This window comes from Poecilia reticulata, linkage group LG1 (genome assembly GCF_000633615.1).
Source record: "Poecilia reticulata strain Guanapo linkage group LG1, Guppy_female_1.0+MT, whole genome shotgun sequence".
Lineage (NCBI taxonomy): Eukaryota > Metazoa > Chordata > Actinopteri > Cyprinodontiformes > Poeciliidae > Poecilia > Poecilia reticulata.
In genome coordinates, this window is record NC_024331.1 from 29,416,712 (window position 1) to 29,434,691 (window position 17,980).

The 17,980-nt window shown below is 36.7% G+C and overlaps 1 protein-coding gene across 1 annotated transcript in view; it reads left to right on the top strand.

Moving 5' to 3' along the window:
• The window catches only part of nr3c2 (nuclear receptor subfamily 3, group C, member 2), a 104,739-nt gene that overhangs the window by 69,301 nt on the left and 17,458 nt on the right, over nt 1-17,980 (top strand). Inside the window, exons 4-7 of the mRNA XM_008420339.2 lie at nt 2,551-2,667; nt 5,482-5,823; nt 9,078-9,222; nt 14,435-14,565. Of these exons, the coding sequence (XP_008418561.1) occupies nt 2,551-2,667; nt 5,482-5,823; nt 9,078-9,222; nt 14,435-14,565 (735 nt within the window). The remainder of the gene's footprint in view (nt 1-2,550; nt 2,668-5,481; nt 5,824-9,077; nt 9,223-14,434; nt 14,566-17,980) is intronic.

Here is a 17,980-nt window from a genome sequence, read left to right on the forward strand (position 1 = left end):
AACAGATCCCAGGAACAACATCAGACATCTCAGTCCAGAAATGTGCAGTTCTAGGCACAGCCAAGATACTGCGCAGAACCCTCAAGCTCCCAGGCCTCTGGTAGAGGACCCGAGCTCAGAGGATGAAACAGACCACCCGCGGAGGGTGAGAAGGGATTTTTTTTTTTTTATATATATATATATATATATACACACACACGGCTCTGGAAAACATTAAGATACCTCTTAACATGATCAGTTTCTCTGATTTTAGGAATATGTTTAAGTAAAATTAACATTCTTCTTTTATTCTGTGAACTACTGACATGTTTCCAAAATTCCAAGCAAAAACAAAGTATTTATTTGCAGAAAATGAGAAATGGTCTAAAATAATGACAAAGGTGCAGAGCTTTCAAACCTCAACTAATGCAAAGAAAAAACTTCATATTCATTTAGAAACAACAATACTAATGTTTTAACTCAGGCAGACTTCAGAAATAGATATTTAGTGGAATAACCATGGGGTTACCGATTCAGACATCTGCGGCCGATCCCAATCTGGTACAGAGAAACAACTGAAATGACCTAAAATGGTTCTTTTTTAAAACACAGACATAAATGCATTTAATTACAAATTGATTTTGTAACTCTGGACAAGTTCAGCAGCCTTTAATACACCAATAGCTTTACAAAATTGGTCAAACATGTAAAAACAACTTTAACTTGCAATAAGGAGGATAACAGCCAAAATACAATGAATAATCAAGAAACTGACAAAAACAATAAGTGGACTGTCTTAGTGAAACATGTAAAAATGAATGGAAACAAAACTTTTTTTCAAATGGTTCAGAAAGTGCAGCTGGGAATTCTAAAAACATCAAATAAGTAATAAAGCATAGAATCAGACTGAATGTGGATTGGGTACATTCAGAATGTGTTCTCAATATCAGGACCAATACAGATATTAATATTATCTCTAGAAATAGAGATAATATTTAGAAGAATAATGTGTACATTAAATTGCGAATATAAAATCTGATGTTGTAATCCTGAAAATCAATTTTCTTCATTTTCCTAGAGTAAGACTGAAAAAGTAACTCCTGCCTGTAAGCCTGCCACTTTCAGGATTGATAGGAAAATGCATATATTCAGAGGTAAACAGGCGGCGTGAGTGCATGCAAACAGTGAATAAATAAACAAATTCTCTCCCTCTCAGATACACCCACTGCCGAACGCACATCCATCCAAAGCGGCACAGTTTGACTTGGGCTCTTCAAGTGTGTTTCACTCTGACAGTAATTGACAAGACTCGCAGGAGTGAGCAAATTCACTTGACATGGAAAGCTTTGGAGTTTTTCAGAATTCCCATCCTGGCCTTTCCAAGTGCATGTGTTTCTATGTGCGCAGGAGGGGGGATGGGGGAGAGGTGGGGAAGGATATGGCTCCGTTGTGTTTCCTGTGTCGCAGTTTACTGTTTTTTAGAGCAAGAAAAATGGGCTTATGTAACGGTCATGTGATTTAGCCAGAAATAGTGGTGGGGCTACAGCTGCTGCCTCTCCTCCTGCAGCTCGGTTCCTTGGCTTTTGGCAGCAGCCAGACAGACACACTGCGCACTGCTCCTGCTAGCTCAGAAAACAACTTCTGCTCCGTCCTGTACATGAAAAACATAAATCCCATGATGTATATTGTAAGGATAAGTCACAGAATGTCGTCTTTGCAGATAACTGCAAGTAAACAAACAAACATGCTCATACGTGACATTCAGTCAGTGCAAAAATCTCGTGAGTTATGAAATAAGCATACAGGAAGGTACTTATGAACATGGACACATTTATACAACATTATATTAACACAATGTCAACTAAAAGCCTGGGGGAAGTAAACATTGCATTGGGGGTCACTGAGGTCACAATGCCTCTGCGTATCTTTCAGTCTGAGCGCTGTGTTGTTTTTTGAATGTGTGTTTTATTTCAAATATAAAAAAATATCTATACATGTGTGTGTGCCTTCATGCATGTGTGCATTTTTGAGTGAATGACTGTGTTTGTGCATAGGCAGGAGCATGCCTGTGTGTGGGTGTACGGTGCTCAGAGGCTGGCGGACGTGTGGGAAAAAAGGGATTGAGACGCAGTTATAGAGGAGAAGACGAGTGAAAAAAGGAGGAAGAGGAGGAGGAGGAGGGGAGCTGTACAGTGAAGAGCTAGTGGAGCGGAAGGAAGCACTCTGAAATGGGAGATCATTGGGTTTAGCTAAGGGCTAGGCAGGAGGCAGGAGGGATTCTCGCCATGTTAGCATCACTGTCAGAAATAGCCAAGCTGCAGCCAGTGCCCTGCTTCCACCAAATCCCTCATGCTATTTACTGTATAACGCACTAGCAGTCATATATGGTTGGTAGCAAGAGAAAAATAACTAAGTCATTTCATTTTCACCAGGATGTTTATGAATTTTCAGATAATTTACTTCTTTTTTTTAATTCCAGGTGATTTTTCTCCATGATTGTCAAATAGCACTTTTTTTTTCATGATGCGTCATGTGAGGCCACAAATTCATAAGGTCTGTTTGTTCTTTCAGGTCAGCACAACTACCTGTGCGCTGGCAGAAATGACTGCATCATTGATAAGATCCGAAGGAAAAACTGCCCAGCCTGTCGCGTACGGAAGTGTCTTCAGGCTGGGATGAACCTGGGAGGTGAGCTGCTTCAAATTCCAGATTTGCTCTGTCACATGTCAACACCTGAGGAAGCGTGAGTCTGTTTATAGGGAGTGATAGATATGGAAAAGTAGGTCTGGCTGTAGTCACAGGAGGCCGAGAGATGCTGAGTCATTAGATGTTCATGAGTTTAAATCATGTCTTCTGTATTTCATGTTCTGATGAAGGCTCTGTGTTGTGTTTTAGTAAAAATTACACTGCTGCTTAAGAAGAGTCCTCATGGTGTGTTAGGGCCATAGAAAGAAAATTATTAGAATAAAGTCGTATGAGAACAAAGTCATAATATTACAAGAATAAAGTCATATTACAAAAACAAAGTTTGAGATAATAAAGTTGAAATAATAGAGGAGAGAAGAAGAAAAACAATGAGCAAAAAAAGCAAAAAACCATTTTTATTCTTTAAAGAATATCTGGATTTCTGTTACCATATCAATCTACAACTTAATATCAAGTCAAGTTAACGGAGCGGTTTAGTAAAAGTAAGAAATAGTGCCACCTGCAGTCTCTTAATTTTTTTCTTTTTTACAATTTTGCGGAAAGTTAGCAATGAAGTCATATCAGCATACACTGGCGTGGAAACATTTGGAAATTTGTTGATTTTGTGTGAATTTCTGAGATCATGGAATCATGGAAAAACTGGAGAGATTTACTGGGAGATAAACGGAAGAAAAAAACGCTGGTGATAATCAACCAGTAAAGAGTTAATAAAATGAAAATAGGCATTTTTTAGAGGAATATTTCTAAAGTAGATTTATTAATAATGACTCTAGAAAACCTAAACCATCTTAAAGTTATTAGTTATTGTACACAAAGAAAGACGAGTGTTAAAGAGGGTTCTGAAGCAGAAAACCAATACCAACAACATGATCGGTTTCAATACACCACCTGTCAGTCATAAAAAAGCTTTTGTAATGTTAAACATGCGACAGGCTCAGTAGTAACACTATATTGTTAATTATGTAACAATCAAACTATGAAATGGCTGTATATCTCTAGAGTTCACCTGAATACCACCAGTCACTGCTTGAACGTTCAGGATAAGAAAATATTTCAGAATTTAACTCTCATGATTCAGGATAATGTCTGAATAACTACAAATGACTTCTGAGTTAAATAAACACAACACACAGAGGTCAGTTTCCAACTGAGGTGATAGAAGATGATAAAACAGGAGCTGATGAAAACGAATGAGTCATAAAAGCTCAAAGCGGATGATGAATGAGTCCATATTCCATCATTTTAGCAGCTTTTTAGTCCATTTAATAGGTTTCAAGTTGCAAATAAAGAGATAAGCAAACTAGAAATCTCAACAAAGTTTTTGTAATCATACATATTGTGATTACTGCAGTAGTTAAAACGTTGAATGAGAAATAGTATTGTGCTCAAATTGTTTTTTTTATTATTATTTTTTATTGTAAAAAAAACATCTAACCCAGACTTGACAACATATGGCGGATATAAAACATCTCCTAAATGTCTGGTATGTTTTTTTGCTTGTTCGTTTTTTATTTTGAGATCTTAACCAGGTCTGAACATTCAAGGTTATTGGAAATCCTTCTCCAGTTATGACCTTCCTCACAGTTATTTGGTGAAATAAACTCACTCTGTCTCAGACATGCAGCGTAATCAGTGAGGCTGTCAAATTACCATCACTGTTAAAGACTAAAATACTTTTTCATTTATTATACATTCCTGTATTGTAAAATGTGTGAGTGCCAGAATTGCACAGCTTCTTCTCTGATTTAATTGGTGGATGTATTTTTATTGATACATGATAACAGAGCTTAAACTTAATAAATTCAATTATGGAGTTCAAAATATATTGAAAAATTATGCACTTTAATCATGAGCTGACATTAAAATAGATAATTAATTTGACTTCAGGGAATTTAAAATAAGCTTTTTTATTGATAATCTTAACAAGCTAATGTTCTTGTTAATGAGAGCTTGAAAACAAGTGTGGATGGAAAGTTGAGGATCAGCTCAATAATGTTGCATTTTATGAATAAATTTTCCAATAAAATATTCTCAAATATGACCAGGCTGTCCATAAAATTCAAGCAAAACTGAATTATTTTAAGAAATAGGGAATCCTTTCTTGGAATATGTACTTTATGTGAGGAGCAAAGTTAAAAAGTTCCACAAAAAACAAACAAACAAAAAAAAACCATGTTATTTTTTGATATTTGGATGTTTTTTTTTTTGTCTTTGCTTTTTAAATAGCTGTGATCTCATAATTCCAGATTAAAGCTGCAATATGCAACCGTTCTAAAATATATATATTTTTAAATATTTGTTGAAACTATCACCATGTCATGACAGTAAGGTACTGTATGACACAAATAATCTGTGAAAAAAAGTCAAGCTCCACTAGTTTCTCCCAGTGCTACCTAGAAACAACCAATCAGAGCTAGGAGGCGGGTCTTAGCGCTGTCAATTATCCTGGTGTGCAGCAGATCCTGTAATGAATGTTAAGCTAGTTATCTGATGAAGACTGATAAACTGTTTTCCTGTTACGGTAAGTTGTTTCTCCATCATTAACACAGTTAGAATTAGAACAGCGAGTACACAAGGATGATTGACAGCGCAAAGACATTACTACTGCCTCTGATTTGTTGTTTTTGATTAGGAGCTGTGCATTTCTGGAGATCGGTCTGTTCACAGTTTATCTCATTGCAAACTGTCACAAAACAAATACGTTAAAAAATATATATTTTATAAAAGTTACACACTGCAGCTTTAAGAAATGTAGCCATAAATTCTCCATTAATACGGTTGTTTTGTTCCCCACAGCACGGAAGTCTAAAAAGTTAAAACTGAAGGGAGTTAACGAGGACCTGCAGAGCTCCAAAGATGCCCAGATTGCCACAGGTGGCGTTGGAGGCGGCTACCTGTCCTCAGAGAAGGAGCTGAGTGCCAGCGCTGCCAATGCCCTGGTGCCCCACGGGCCTGGGGTGGTCACACCTTTTCTGCCGCCCTCCATCTGCAGCGTGCTGGAGCTGATCGAGCCCGAAGAGGTGTACTCTGGCTATGACAACACACAGCCAGACACAACTGACCACCTGCTGTCCAGTCTCAACCGCCTGGCTGGAAAGCAGATGGTACGCATGGTGAAGTGGGCCAAAGTACTTCCAGGTTAGTGACCAGCAGAGGTCTAAATGCTGCTTTTGTGCAGGGATTAGAAAAAAAGACTTAAGAAGCGCTCAAAGATATTTTTAGAAAATCTCCTAATTTGATTTTGATTTTTTTTAACAAATGTAGGCAGATTTTGGATTATAGGACGATTCAAATGCATTTAATAAATGTATTCTAAAAATATTTCCCCTTGAGGGTAAAAATGTTATCGATATTGATTAAAATGTGCCATTAAAGCTGCAGTATGTTACTTAAAAATTAAAATATGTTTTATATATTTGTTGAAACTGTCACCAATTCATGACAACTTGCTATAAGACAGATAATATGTGAATTATCTGCCTTTCAGTACTAACTAGAAACAGCCAATAAGAGCCAGGAGGAGGGACATAGTGCTGTCAGTCACCATTTGTGTGGCGCTGCTCATCCTCCTTTCCCTCCCCCGTTTGCTTCCTGCTATGCACAGAATGTCATAAATGTTAAAGATAGTCATTGATAAATGGTAAATGGTTTTCCAGTAACAGTAGGTTGATTCTGCTTTTAATTGAGCAGTAAGTACATGAAGTTGATTAACAGCGCTAAGACCCTCCTCCTGGCTCTGATTGGTTGTTTTTGGTTGGGAGCAGCAGTGCATTTCTTCAGATAACAACAGCAGCTCAGGGAGGAGATGAATAAGATAAACATTTTCCCCACATTGTTTTTCTCATATCATATTGTCATGAGTTCAGCAAATATGTAAAAAACATATTCTTTCTCAAAGTTATTACTAACATTAAAGCATGAAAACACTTTTTTTTATGAATCCATCAAATAAAGAAATCATATCAGAGATAAAAAGTGTTTGATTATGAAAATTCAGTACAGTGCCTTACCTTCTCAGTTGTTCATCTGGCAATCCCGAAGTTCAATATATTTTATTGGAATGTGATACAGAGGCAGATATAGGCAAACTATCACATAACTGTAAAGTGGAAGGAAAATAATTCATTGTATTTAAGTTCTTCTACAAAGAAAAGTCTTACGTAGTTTGACATGCATTATGTTGATCCCTCCTGAGACAATGCTTTGTGGAAACAACGTTTGTTTCTGATGCAGCTCCAAGTATTTCAGGCTGCATCTTTACCAGCTCTGAAAATTGAGACTGAAATGTTTTGCCCATTTCTCTTTGCAAAACAGCTCAAGCTCATTCAGAGTGCAAATCAGTGCTGGACTCATCTGACCAGACCCTCTTCTTCTTCTTCTTTTACGTATTGACACTGTCACCTACATTCCTTGTGCCAGACTGGAAACAGGAATTCCTGACTTTCTTTCAAAAGCTGTTTTTCCTTCAGCGTTTCTTTCAGTGTATTTGAAGTATCGCATTAGAAAAGCATAAGAAAAAAAACGACATCAATTTTGCAAAATGTTTTAATGCTCATTTTATGGTTTGTTTTGGCTTTTTCGAAAACGAGTTGATGCGCGAAAGGGGGAAGGTTGTTGAATAATTTCAAACATTTACCTCATGTGACTGATTTCATGTTTCTGCTGTTAGAATCATTAAAATGTAATTTCTTACTATACATCTCCACACAGCATTACAATTACAACTTGTCCGGTAGCTAAACATCCCTGAAAACCTTTCTCCATTTCTGTGACTTCCTGTTCATTACAGCCATCCGAAACATAAACATCTGAAGAAACTACACCTGGTTGATTCACTCCAAGCCAGTAGAGGGACACACACTTAATTTGCAATTTCTTTTCTTTTTCCTTTTTGTGACATTTCAAAAGTCTGCTCAAAATTTGGTGACTTATAAAGGTGAAGGCTTGCACTGAATTTTGTTTACGGGTATCAGTTTAAGAGGAACTGTCTTTTGGAAACCATGTATTATTTTCCTTCCAAGTCATAATTATGCACCACTTCATATTGGTCTATAATTTAAAGTCTCTCTAAATTACTTTTGGGTTTGTGGTGATAATGTGATAAAATGCAGAAGAGTTGAAAACTTTTGCATCTCTCCGTATAAAAAGACAAAATTCCCAGATCTTTTCTCGTTATCCATTAAAGATGCAGCACTGCTAGTTTTGTCAGAGCCCACAATTTCAATTTTGAATATTAGGTCAGGAAAATATTCTTCAAAGGCTCAACAAGATTATAAATGAATCCTATTTCACCCGTTAAATAGAATCAGGATTAGGCTTTCCAAACAGAACTCATTTACATGACCATTGTCTGTGTGGAAGATCTTATTCAATTTTATGGATAAAACCGCAACCTAGAATGAGAAAAATGTTTGGAAAGAGATAAACAAGTTCCTCTAAAATCCCAGTCAGTGGCATACGTATGGAAAGGTGCATCACAGGTAGGTCTTCGAGCATGTTTAATTTGCTGTATTGCAAATATTTGATACCTCCAATGGTGTCTGCTTGCTATATCCGGAAGTATAAATAGAAGCCAGACAGAAGGGTCAAAATGAGTACCTTCGACTTTCAGATATGCCACAGTCTGCCCTCGGTTCAGACAGAGCACGCACGCACACACACAAACACACACACACACACACACACACACACACACACACACACACACNACACACACACACACACACACACACACACACACACACACACAGAGGAGCATGAACCAGTTGTGCCATTGCCAACAATGTGTGTCTCTCCTATATTTGATCTGTTCAGGTTTTTAGAGCCGCATTACTAAAAACCCAGCTGCTTTTTAAAAACTGTTAGACTTTCTACACTTCAAGATCAATTTAAAAGTAATAATTTTAAATGCCTTCAAGCCATTGGACAAACATTTTTCACAAATCCCCTCAAATAAATGCAGATTGTCACGTATTTAGATGGAAATATTCCCTCAGCCTCTATAAGTGACTTGTGCGTCCTCACTTGGCCTACGTTTCTGCATGAGAAGGAGATTCTTGCCAGAGTTTGATTGAGAGTTTGGCAACTTTCCTCTTTGACTATTTTTGGAGCTTCATACACAAAGCGCCAATAACCAGAGGCCTTGTGGGATTTGCATAAAAAAAAGAATGGGTGAATACTTGTCACTGGGTATCTTGTCAAAGCAAACGCTGGTACAAATATGCACACTTTAGCAAAGTGTGTAATGCAGTGACTTCCATAAACACACACATACAAACTCTGTGTATTAAATTAGGTTTTCCAAACGTATTTATCTCAGTTTTAAGTGATCTCTGCTTCCTTTAAACGAGATGTTGCCCTATGATGTGTGTATTATGGTGTTTGTGTGCCAGGTTTCCGGGGCCTGCCCATTGAGGACCAAATCACCCTGATCCAGTACTCATGGATGTGTCTGTCCTCCTTCTGCCTCAGTTGGCGCTCCTACAAACACACCAATGGTCAGATGCTCTACTTTGCCCCGGATCTCATCTTCAACGAGTAGGACCGCACTTTTATTTCGTTGTTGTTGTTTGTTTTAGAATAATAAATCTCAACAATTACATGGGGAGTTGCTAATGATTTCCGCTGGAATTTAGTTTTATCTCTTAAAAAGACAGTTTGCAGATCCGGAGCCTTTGATGGTCTCATGTTGGAATAACTCCAATTTATTCCCTGTAGGATGTGCAATTCGCCAAGGCAATCCACTGTCCACTGAGCATTAGAGTCCTCAGCAAACTCAATTAAGAGGTATTAGACATTAAGGGCATTAGAGTTGGCAGCACTGAGACCCATTTGACCTTGTATGCTGGTGACCTTCGAGACGAGCCAGACGTTCCTATCCTTATCCTGCTCTACTCTAAATCAATTTATTACTATACAATAAATTAGGAAAACACTTAATGTTTTTTTCAACAGATTTATCTTTTCTGAGATTATATATTTTAAACATTCACATAAAATGCAGAGCTGTAAAAAAAGTATTTGCCCTTTAATGATTTCTTCTGTTATAGCTCCTCAAACTAATTTTAAAACAAGACTAAAATAAACTGATGAAAAGAAGCACATTTTAAATTATTGTTTTATTTATTAATGGGCTCCATTTTTCTAGCCACACCCAGGCCTGATTACTGATTGATGTCCTGTGTGATTTCTGACTAAATTAGGCACTAGAAAGTATTTTTGTTTACTTTCTAGTGCAAATATCTAGTGCAAATATCTTAGAACATTTGAAATAAGACAAAACTAACTTGCAAGCAACTTTTTAGCTCAGCTAACTTGTTATTAGATGCTGGTAAAGAAAGATGGTCATGGATTTATTTCTGCTTTATTATAATTAATCAATATATATTCTCCAAAGAGTGAGATTTAATTTTAAAAATCCAGTTCAAATACATTAATTAGGCCACACTTCCCAATCCTGATTACCTGAGAGCAACTTTAGTCCAACAAATTAAGATAATCTGAAGTTTAAATAGCATAAAAGTTACCAGTTGGAGGTACATTATATCCCTTTTACTTGTATTAGATTATTTTTTTACACCTTTTTGTTATTTCTTTAATATATAAGTCTTAACTTTATCAGTGGTGAAAGTCTGAGGTTCTCTCCAGAACCATGGATGAAATTATTTCATGATAAATGTTCAGATCAACATGAGTCAGTGATTATTGTAATGCACTGAAAGCAAAAGAAGAATCACAGAATTACAGAAAAATAAAAAATGGAGAGACATTTGCTCTGTTTTGATGGTTAAATCTTTACAGGTGAAGATGATCAAAGCGTCTGAACAATAGGCTCCTTAATATGTGTTCATTGTGTTAAGAGGAAGCTTAAAAGCTGCTGTTAGTGAGCCTTTAATCTGGTGATCATTTAAATGTTATGGAATGGATCAAAGTGCAGAATAGTAACCTCTGCAGGCTGAAGAGGAGGCTCAGTCTGGGTCATGTTTAAAAGCTCCAGCTAATAGCTTGTGTAAGTCAATGTCAATGGGTCAGTTTGTCCCAGATAAACGAAAAAAGAAGTGGCAGAGCAAACATTGCTGTAAAACAAGCCCACAAACTGCATGTCTTTGTTTCTATCACTGTGTGAATTTTTACAGCAGTCGTTTTCCACACTGGAGCGTCTCTGTTCACTTGATTCCCAGTTATTTGCCAAGTCAACCGTAGTTCATTAGGAGTTTTGCTGCATTCTGTCAGATAACTTAACAAACTTTCATGCTAAAGAGCTTCCAAGCACTGTTTCTCCAGGCTTTCTGAAGATTTTTAGAGTTTCTGATTGAAATGCAACAACATTTTCACTTTTTTTATTACCGGTGTTGCTTAAAATTTTATCTTATTCTATGTCTATTGGATCTGAAAAGATCCTCCTTCTACTACAGAAGTGTAACTGGTCACTGCAGTACGAGAGTCCAGAATTCAAATAAAACAAAAGAAGAATTAGATCAAATCTAATATTCTTGAAAAAACAAATTGTAGCAGTTTCGGTTTAACTGCTAAGAAAATTCATTCAATACTTTATGGAATTGTTTAATAGATTAAATTATTTCTTGAGTGAGTGGGAAGGCAGGAAAGTATCCCAGCTGGGGAAATAAAAAGCTGTGATTGTGTAGAAATGCATTTTTAAACATGCAGAGCACAATTTGCAGTCATAGCGTAAAAAAAGAACTACAAAACAATTAAATTACCAAAAAAGGTAAAACATATATCTACATATTGTGGTTTCAAGATAGTTTAATACTTTAGCAAATTAAAGACATAACATTTTCTAGTTACAGTTAATTTTTGGTAATAAAAATATGTGAAATGAAGCTATTTCTATTATTTAAACTGACTCATTTCACTTATTTGTGTGAAATGAGTCAGATTCTTTCCTCATTCATCTTCATTGAATGTGTTTGTGTAACTGAACTTTTACCTATAGATGCGTTCAGAACCACCTATTCTCTTACAGTGAGTCAGTCTCATTGGCAGCTTAATATTCGTCTGCAGAGTGCAGAGGACATGCAGACGGGATGCTGAGAGTCACATGGTTTCAGTTTAACCAACCTGGATTTCACTGCTTTTTTGAATTCAGTGACGTTGATGCTGATTAATGTGCAGCAGAGTTTTTCAGGTCACTCATAGAGTTAGTCAAACATTGGGCCAAAGTGAGTCTGTAATTTGGCTAAACCCACTTAGTCTGCTGGTAGGAGAACAACGTCCACTTGTCTTTACAAACTTTAATTCACATTGGTTCTGGGCTATAAGGCAATTCCTTTAACAGGCCATCCATTTAAATGTTAGACTGAAATCTATATTCGATGGAGCATAAGTACTAAAAAATCAGATCATTCTTTCACATTAAACTCAAAGGAAGACTGCATTATTTGTTTTTGTCTCTAATTTCCATTGCACAATATTCTTTTTACTTTTAACTGGCTGATATACGTGTTTAAAAGAAAGAGCAAATCTCTGGATAAAACTAAGAATCAGGTCTGTCTGGCCACTGGTTTGGTTTTCAGCATAAAGTTTCTAATTTCAGTATAATTGCACTGATGAGCAATTAAAAAAATCCAACATGGTTTTATTATGTTATAGGCTTTTTACAGTGCTGACCTCATTTACGTCATTAAAATGAATGCAGTTTTATTATTATTCTCTAGTTTTTAGTCAATAAACTTGTGATTTCCTTTATATTTATTAGAAGAATATAATAGAATGCAGATCCATGCAAAGGTAAATGTGTAAAAAAAAAAACTAAATTTAGAATAATACACTAAACAGTAACCATAAAACTGCAACAGTATGCAGTCATTAGTTGCAATTTTAGTTCCTTGATTTGACAATATCCTGAGTAGGATCATTAAAGGGAAACAAATACCTTGTAACCAATTTTATTCTCTTTTTTTTCTTTAAAACTACAACTACAACAAATATTACTTTTGCTAAAAACAATCATTTAAACATTTTTTTGCTTTTATGACCCATAATCAGCATATAATGTTCTTATCTGTATTTCCTCAATCCTTTCAGCAATGAAAATAAAAACATCAAGCTGCAAAGAAATAAAGAAAGTTTGATAGATTCCCCATCGGATCTGATTGATCAGCTCAACAAGGTCGTTTGGCATCAGCTGTTCAAAACTTTGGACTGTTTAAAAGAAACTTTATTTGGGTGCAAAATTTAGGGAAAAAAATTTAGATTTTTAGCATTTTTCTACCAAGAATTGAGAGACATGAAAATAAAATAAAAAATTCCCAAATGACTCACTTTGTGTTGTTGAGCCAGATATATAGCTGGCAAACATGTCTCAGAAAAATCTGCATTTCTAACACCTCAGTGGATGAAAATGTAAACATATTTCTGTAATGCTTGAAAAAACTGCTAAACTGGAATATTATTTACATTATTTTGCTGCTGAGCTGTCAGTCAAACACATACACTGCACACCCCCTCAGGGGCTTGGACACTACACACACCTTCATATATCTACACAAACATTTATCTGTTTTTATTACGACGGATGTTACTGTCGCTAATTGTATAGTGACTGATTTACTGTAAAATTATTTTCAACTAAAGTTGTATTTGTCCTCAGGTTTGTGTTCTATAATACATATTTTTACTTTAGTAGCAGAGAGAGGAAGACAGAGGAGGACGGACTCAGAGAAAGAAGTTATGATTGTTGTTTTTTTTTTTGGTTCTTCTGAAAACCAGCAGCTCGTTTTTGGGCAGTGATTCAGCAAAATTGATTTCAGGAAGAGAGAGAGAGAGGAGGAGGGAGGGAAACGTGTGAGACTTTCACAAACTTCACCACAAAGTTTCCCACTCAGCAGGGAAGCAGCTCCTTTCTGTCACACTTTATTGGCTTTGTGTTACATTCAATTCTGCAAAGCACTTGATGCCTTCATGTCAACACTTGTTTTCAATCAGATGCTCTTTGGTCTATCGACATCATTTAATGCAGTTGTTTTAAGAATCATCTCTCCTTCCTTGACTGAAAACATTTATAATTGTTGTGGATAAAACTCCCAGCTTTTTTTGTTGTTGTTTTTTTTAAAGTCCCGGCACACGGCTTGACTCTAACCACTATTTCCCTGATGTGGTGGCGATTTATAGCAGCTCCAGAAAATCCTTGGCATCTGTACAGCACGTTTCTCATTGGCTCGTGCTTCATCCCCTCCGCTGTTTCTTTCCTGTTTTTGCAGACTCTGTGTTGGCAAGATTACTTCACTGATAAAATGTCTGTGAAGAAAAGAGGAGGGAAATGTTTGTATAACAACCATGCACACTTGGTGCGCTGTATGAAGGATTTTTAATACATAATTTACTAAACATGAATGTAGCAAAGTAAGTTTATGTGTGTAATTACTGTCAGCAATCACATGTGTCCTCTTTAATAGTGTTTCCATGGTGACCAGGAATAGTTAGGTCTTCTTGTAGCCACAGCTTTGGAAAAAGAAGTGCATCTGTGCTGCGATACTCTACGCAGATCTCTGCAATCTGGGGGGATTTGGTATTCAACTCTCAGCCCAGAAAAGCAGGATTCTCCTCTAAACTTCGTGGAAATTCACTTTTCCTGGACTCAACTAGTTTGTTCTAAATGCAACTGGAAAGACAGACAGAAATAATTCATGAAATTAGGAGAAAATAAATGGATGAGTGATAACTCACAGCAGCCAAGTTCAAATAAACAGTTTTTGTAAATGTGTCCTTTCTCTGTTTCCCTCCACAGGGAGCGCATGCGGCAGTCGGCCATGTATGACTTGTGTCTGGGCATGAGGCAAGTCAGCCAGGAGTTTGTTCGGCTGCAGCTAACCTACGACGAGTTTCTCTCAATGAAGGTGCTTCTACTTCTCAGCACAGGTAGGCAGCCAGCCTCACGCCGCGCTCCATTTATTCTCTCTTTGTACAGTAATGTTGATGCTGGATTGACTGCTGCCAATAGCGAGTCAAGTCGGATTGTGTCAAGTTACTTTACCTTTCTTTTGAATATTTTAGACATGCTCTATGAAAAATCTGCGAATAGGCAAATTTTCCACAAATAATTTGGAGTAATATTCCACAGAAAAATCTGTGAATAGGTGAATACATTTATATTGAACCACGACTAAGTTACCCTATCCTGAAAAGCAGCTCCAACCCATGATACCGTGTGCACCAACATTTACACCTGACAGCTGCCAATAGCAAGTCAAGACTTGTTATCTTAAGTGCAAAATGTATATACTTGTAAATATATATTTTGCATAGTGTGTGATTTTTCATCAAATGGACCTTTTTTAAGCCTGTATATTTACAGTTAATGATTAATCGATTAACACATTATGTCAGCTTTCTAAAATAATGGTCAAAAGGGAATTTGGCAAAATAAATCACAACCTGTTTTTTGCCAAAAGATGATTTAGTCAAAAAGTTAAAACACTTTTGGCAAAAAAAAAATGTCTTAGGCTATAATCTTAGGAAGGTGATGATTATTTCAATAATTGTTCCGATTTATCCGATAATCATTCCAGCACCTTTGAAGTAGAGATGTTTCAACAAACATGTCTGAAATACTGAGTCAAAGCAGCTCAGTGAATTTCATATGGCAGGATGCAATAAGTCCAGCTGTGAAATTTCCTCGTGACTAAATATTTCAGAGTCAACTGCAAATGATTTTATTACGCAGCCGAAGGAAATGGCAACAACAGTCTCTCAGAGGATAGTGGAAGGCTACATTAAATCACAGAGAAAGGTCAGTAGATGCCGAGGGGGAGAGTAGGCAGAGGTCACCAACTTTCTGCAGAGTCAATCGCTAAAGACCTCAAAACTTCTTATGGCCGTCAGATAAGCTCAGGAAGAGTGCACAGGGAGCAGCTGCATCCGAACCGTACATCGCCAAGTTCAATGCAAAGCGTGAGACGCAGCGGTGTGAAGAAGTGGAGAAGGGTTTTAGAGGAGTGATGATCCAAGCTCCACTGTCTGGATGTGGCTGTTTCCAGAATGGCTGAACAAAACTCCTCAAGTGACATAGTTTTAGCTTCACCCAGTTCAAATTCACTAAAGAAATCCTGTTTTGGCTTTTTGGACAATAAAATGTTTATTTTCTTATTTTAAAAATTAATTATTTATTTGCCGCTTTTAAAGTATTTGTAATGTGTAATAAAGCAGTTGAATGAAAAATCTGTAGAATAATTAATTGCTAAAATAATAGTTAGCCGCAGCCCTACGCTGGATGTCACACACCTGTCACAATGGAAGAGACTGGAACGCCTGAGGTCAATCATTTGCACTGGTTAGTGAATGTTTTTAGCAATATGATGTACATATGGGCTAACACGAGGATCATCTGCAGCTTTTTGATTGGTGGAAGAAATTATGCTTTCAGGAAAAAAAAGTGGCATCCACTTCTTTATGGCGTATGCTTCAAGTGCATCCCACTTTACCAAAATAGAAAAAAAGAAAAATCACAGTGTTAGCTATGAAACAAGTTAAATTTGTTTTAGCAGAATCATGCCTAAAAATGTCTCTGTATGTAATTTATGCATAATTCTCTATAAAAAAAATTCTCAACTGTATGAATAAAATTAGAGCAGTTATAATTTGGATGTCTGTGTTAAAAAAAAACCTCCCACCTTGCTTTTACCAAAAGGCTGCTGTTCACATAGGAAGTGTACTGATAAGGTGCTTGGTGTTCTGCTCCAGCACACACCTGAGACAGTTTTGGCAGGAGCAGCTCCTCTTGCACCCACTGTCAGGCTTTTATAAAGTCTGTGAGGTCACACTTTAATCTCATTCGTAGTAATCCGTTAACAAAGATCCAAACTGTGAAAACAGAGCTGATGTTGCAGAGAAGCGTTAGCTATTTGCAAAGGAAAGGGCGACTTTTTGCCACTCTGTGACGGAAAGGTTTTCTGCTCTTGTTTGATTTTAACCAACATCATTGCAACAGGAAGTCTCATCCTGATGCCACTTCCTGCCAAAATACACCCACAAACTCTGAAGCCATAGTTGAACAGATAAAGCTTCTTCTTTAGTGACTGTTGTTGTCATTTTAATTGTAATAGATAAATAAAAAAGAGTGAGAGTTTTAGTTACTGTGCTTTTTCGACGTATTTCTGCCATGTTAAAAGCACAAAGTTCAAGATGTAAAATTGGATTTTTATGTGACAGACTGGGAGGTGAAAGCAAAATGAGACGTGGTTTTCCAATAGTTTCCACAAATAAAAATGTGTGAAGTGCATTTGTATTCAGCTTTGCTGAGTTTGTACTTTGTTGAAGCATTTTGTGCTGCAAGCTGAAATTTTGTCAAGACCTGAGTTTTTTTTATTTTTTATTGCTTTTGTAGTGTATGTGGTAATTAGAGCACTTATAGGGGCAACTGGTTGCAGTGGAGTTCATTTAGGGCTACAAGAGTGAATGGGTCTGAATACAAATGCACGCCACACTTTTAAGATTTTAATTATAAAACCATTGTTTTTACACTTCAAATGTATGCAGTACAATCGAAGTGGATAATTTTGTTGTCACAAAATCTCAATCAAATACATAAATATAAGTAATTTGGTTGCAAAGTGATAACTTTTATTAAATAAATATTACATACTGATACTTTTACAACAGCTTACATTATGAATTCTTTGCTGCAGTTGCTTTAATTTGTGATGAAAGACGTCACCCTTTTTGCAAAGTTATGCAGAAAACGTTGTCGGTAGTGAACAGAAAACAGTTTCACTTCTCATGTAAGCTACAACAATTTCTGCAATTGTGTCAGATCACAAACCAGAAGATAATGCAGAGGGGAGTATTTCAAAGAACAACCCTCCAACACTGCGCTGGTGTATAAGCACCCTCACCCATCTCATTTTAAATCAACAGTGAAACAATGTTTGAGTGCAAAAAGGTGAGCAGATCTGTTGATATTCTGCTGCAGGTCATTAACTATTAACACAGGAGCACTTTGTTAAAATCAACCTAACACAAGAGGCTGGAAGTTTTCAAGTGACGATGCTTACTGCTGCTCAAGTCTTTAATGTGCCAGACTGCACATTTGTACTTTTTATCACAGACTGAAAATCRAATCATTTCCAGTAGTTTTCTATATTCTTTTTTGGAACTTTTTAGGAGCTGTGTTGAATTTTGTCCTTCATTATCTGCGCCTGCTTTAGCCTGAAGCTAAGAGAAGTTTTGGCGCAAATTCCTTCCCTCTCACTAACACTGCTCCTAGTTTGTGACTTCAAGATGTAAATTAGGCAAACGTTGTGCTTGTGCTGTTAGATCTCACCTGCAGAAGCCACAA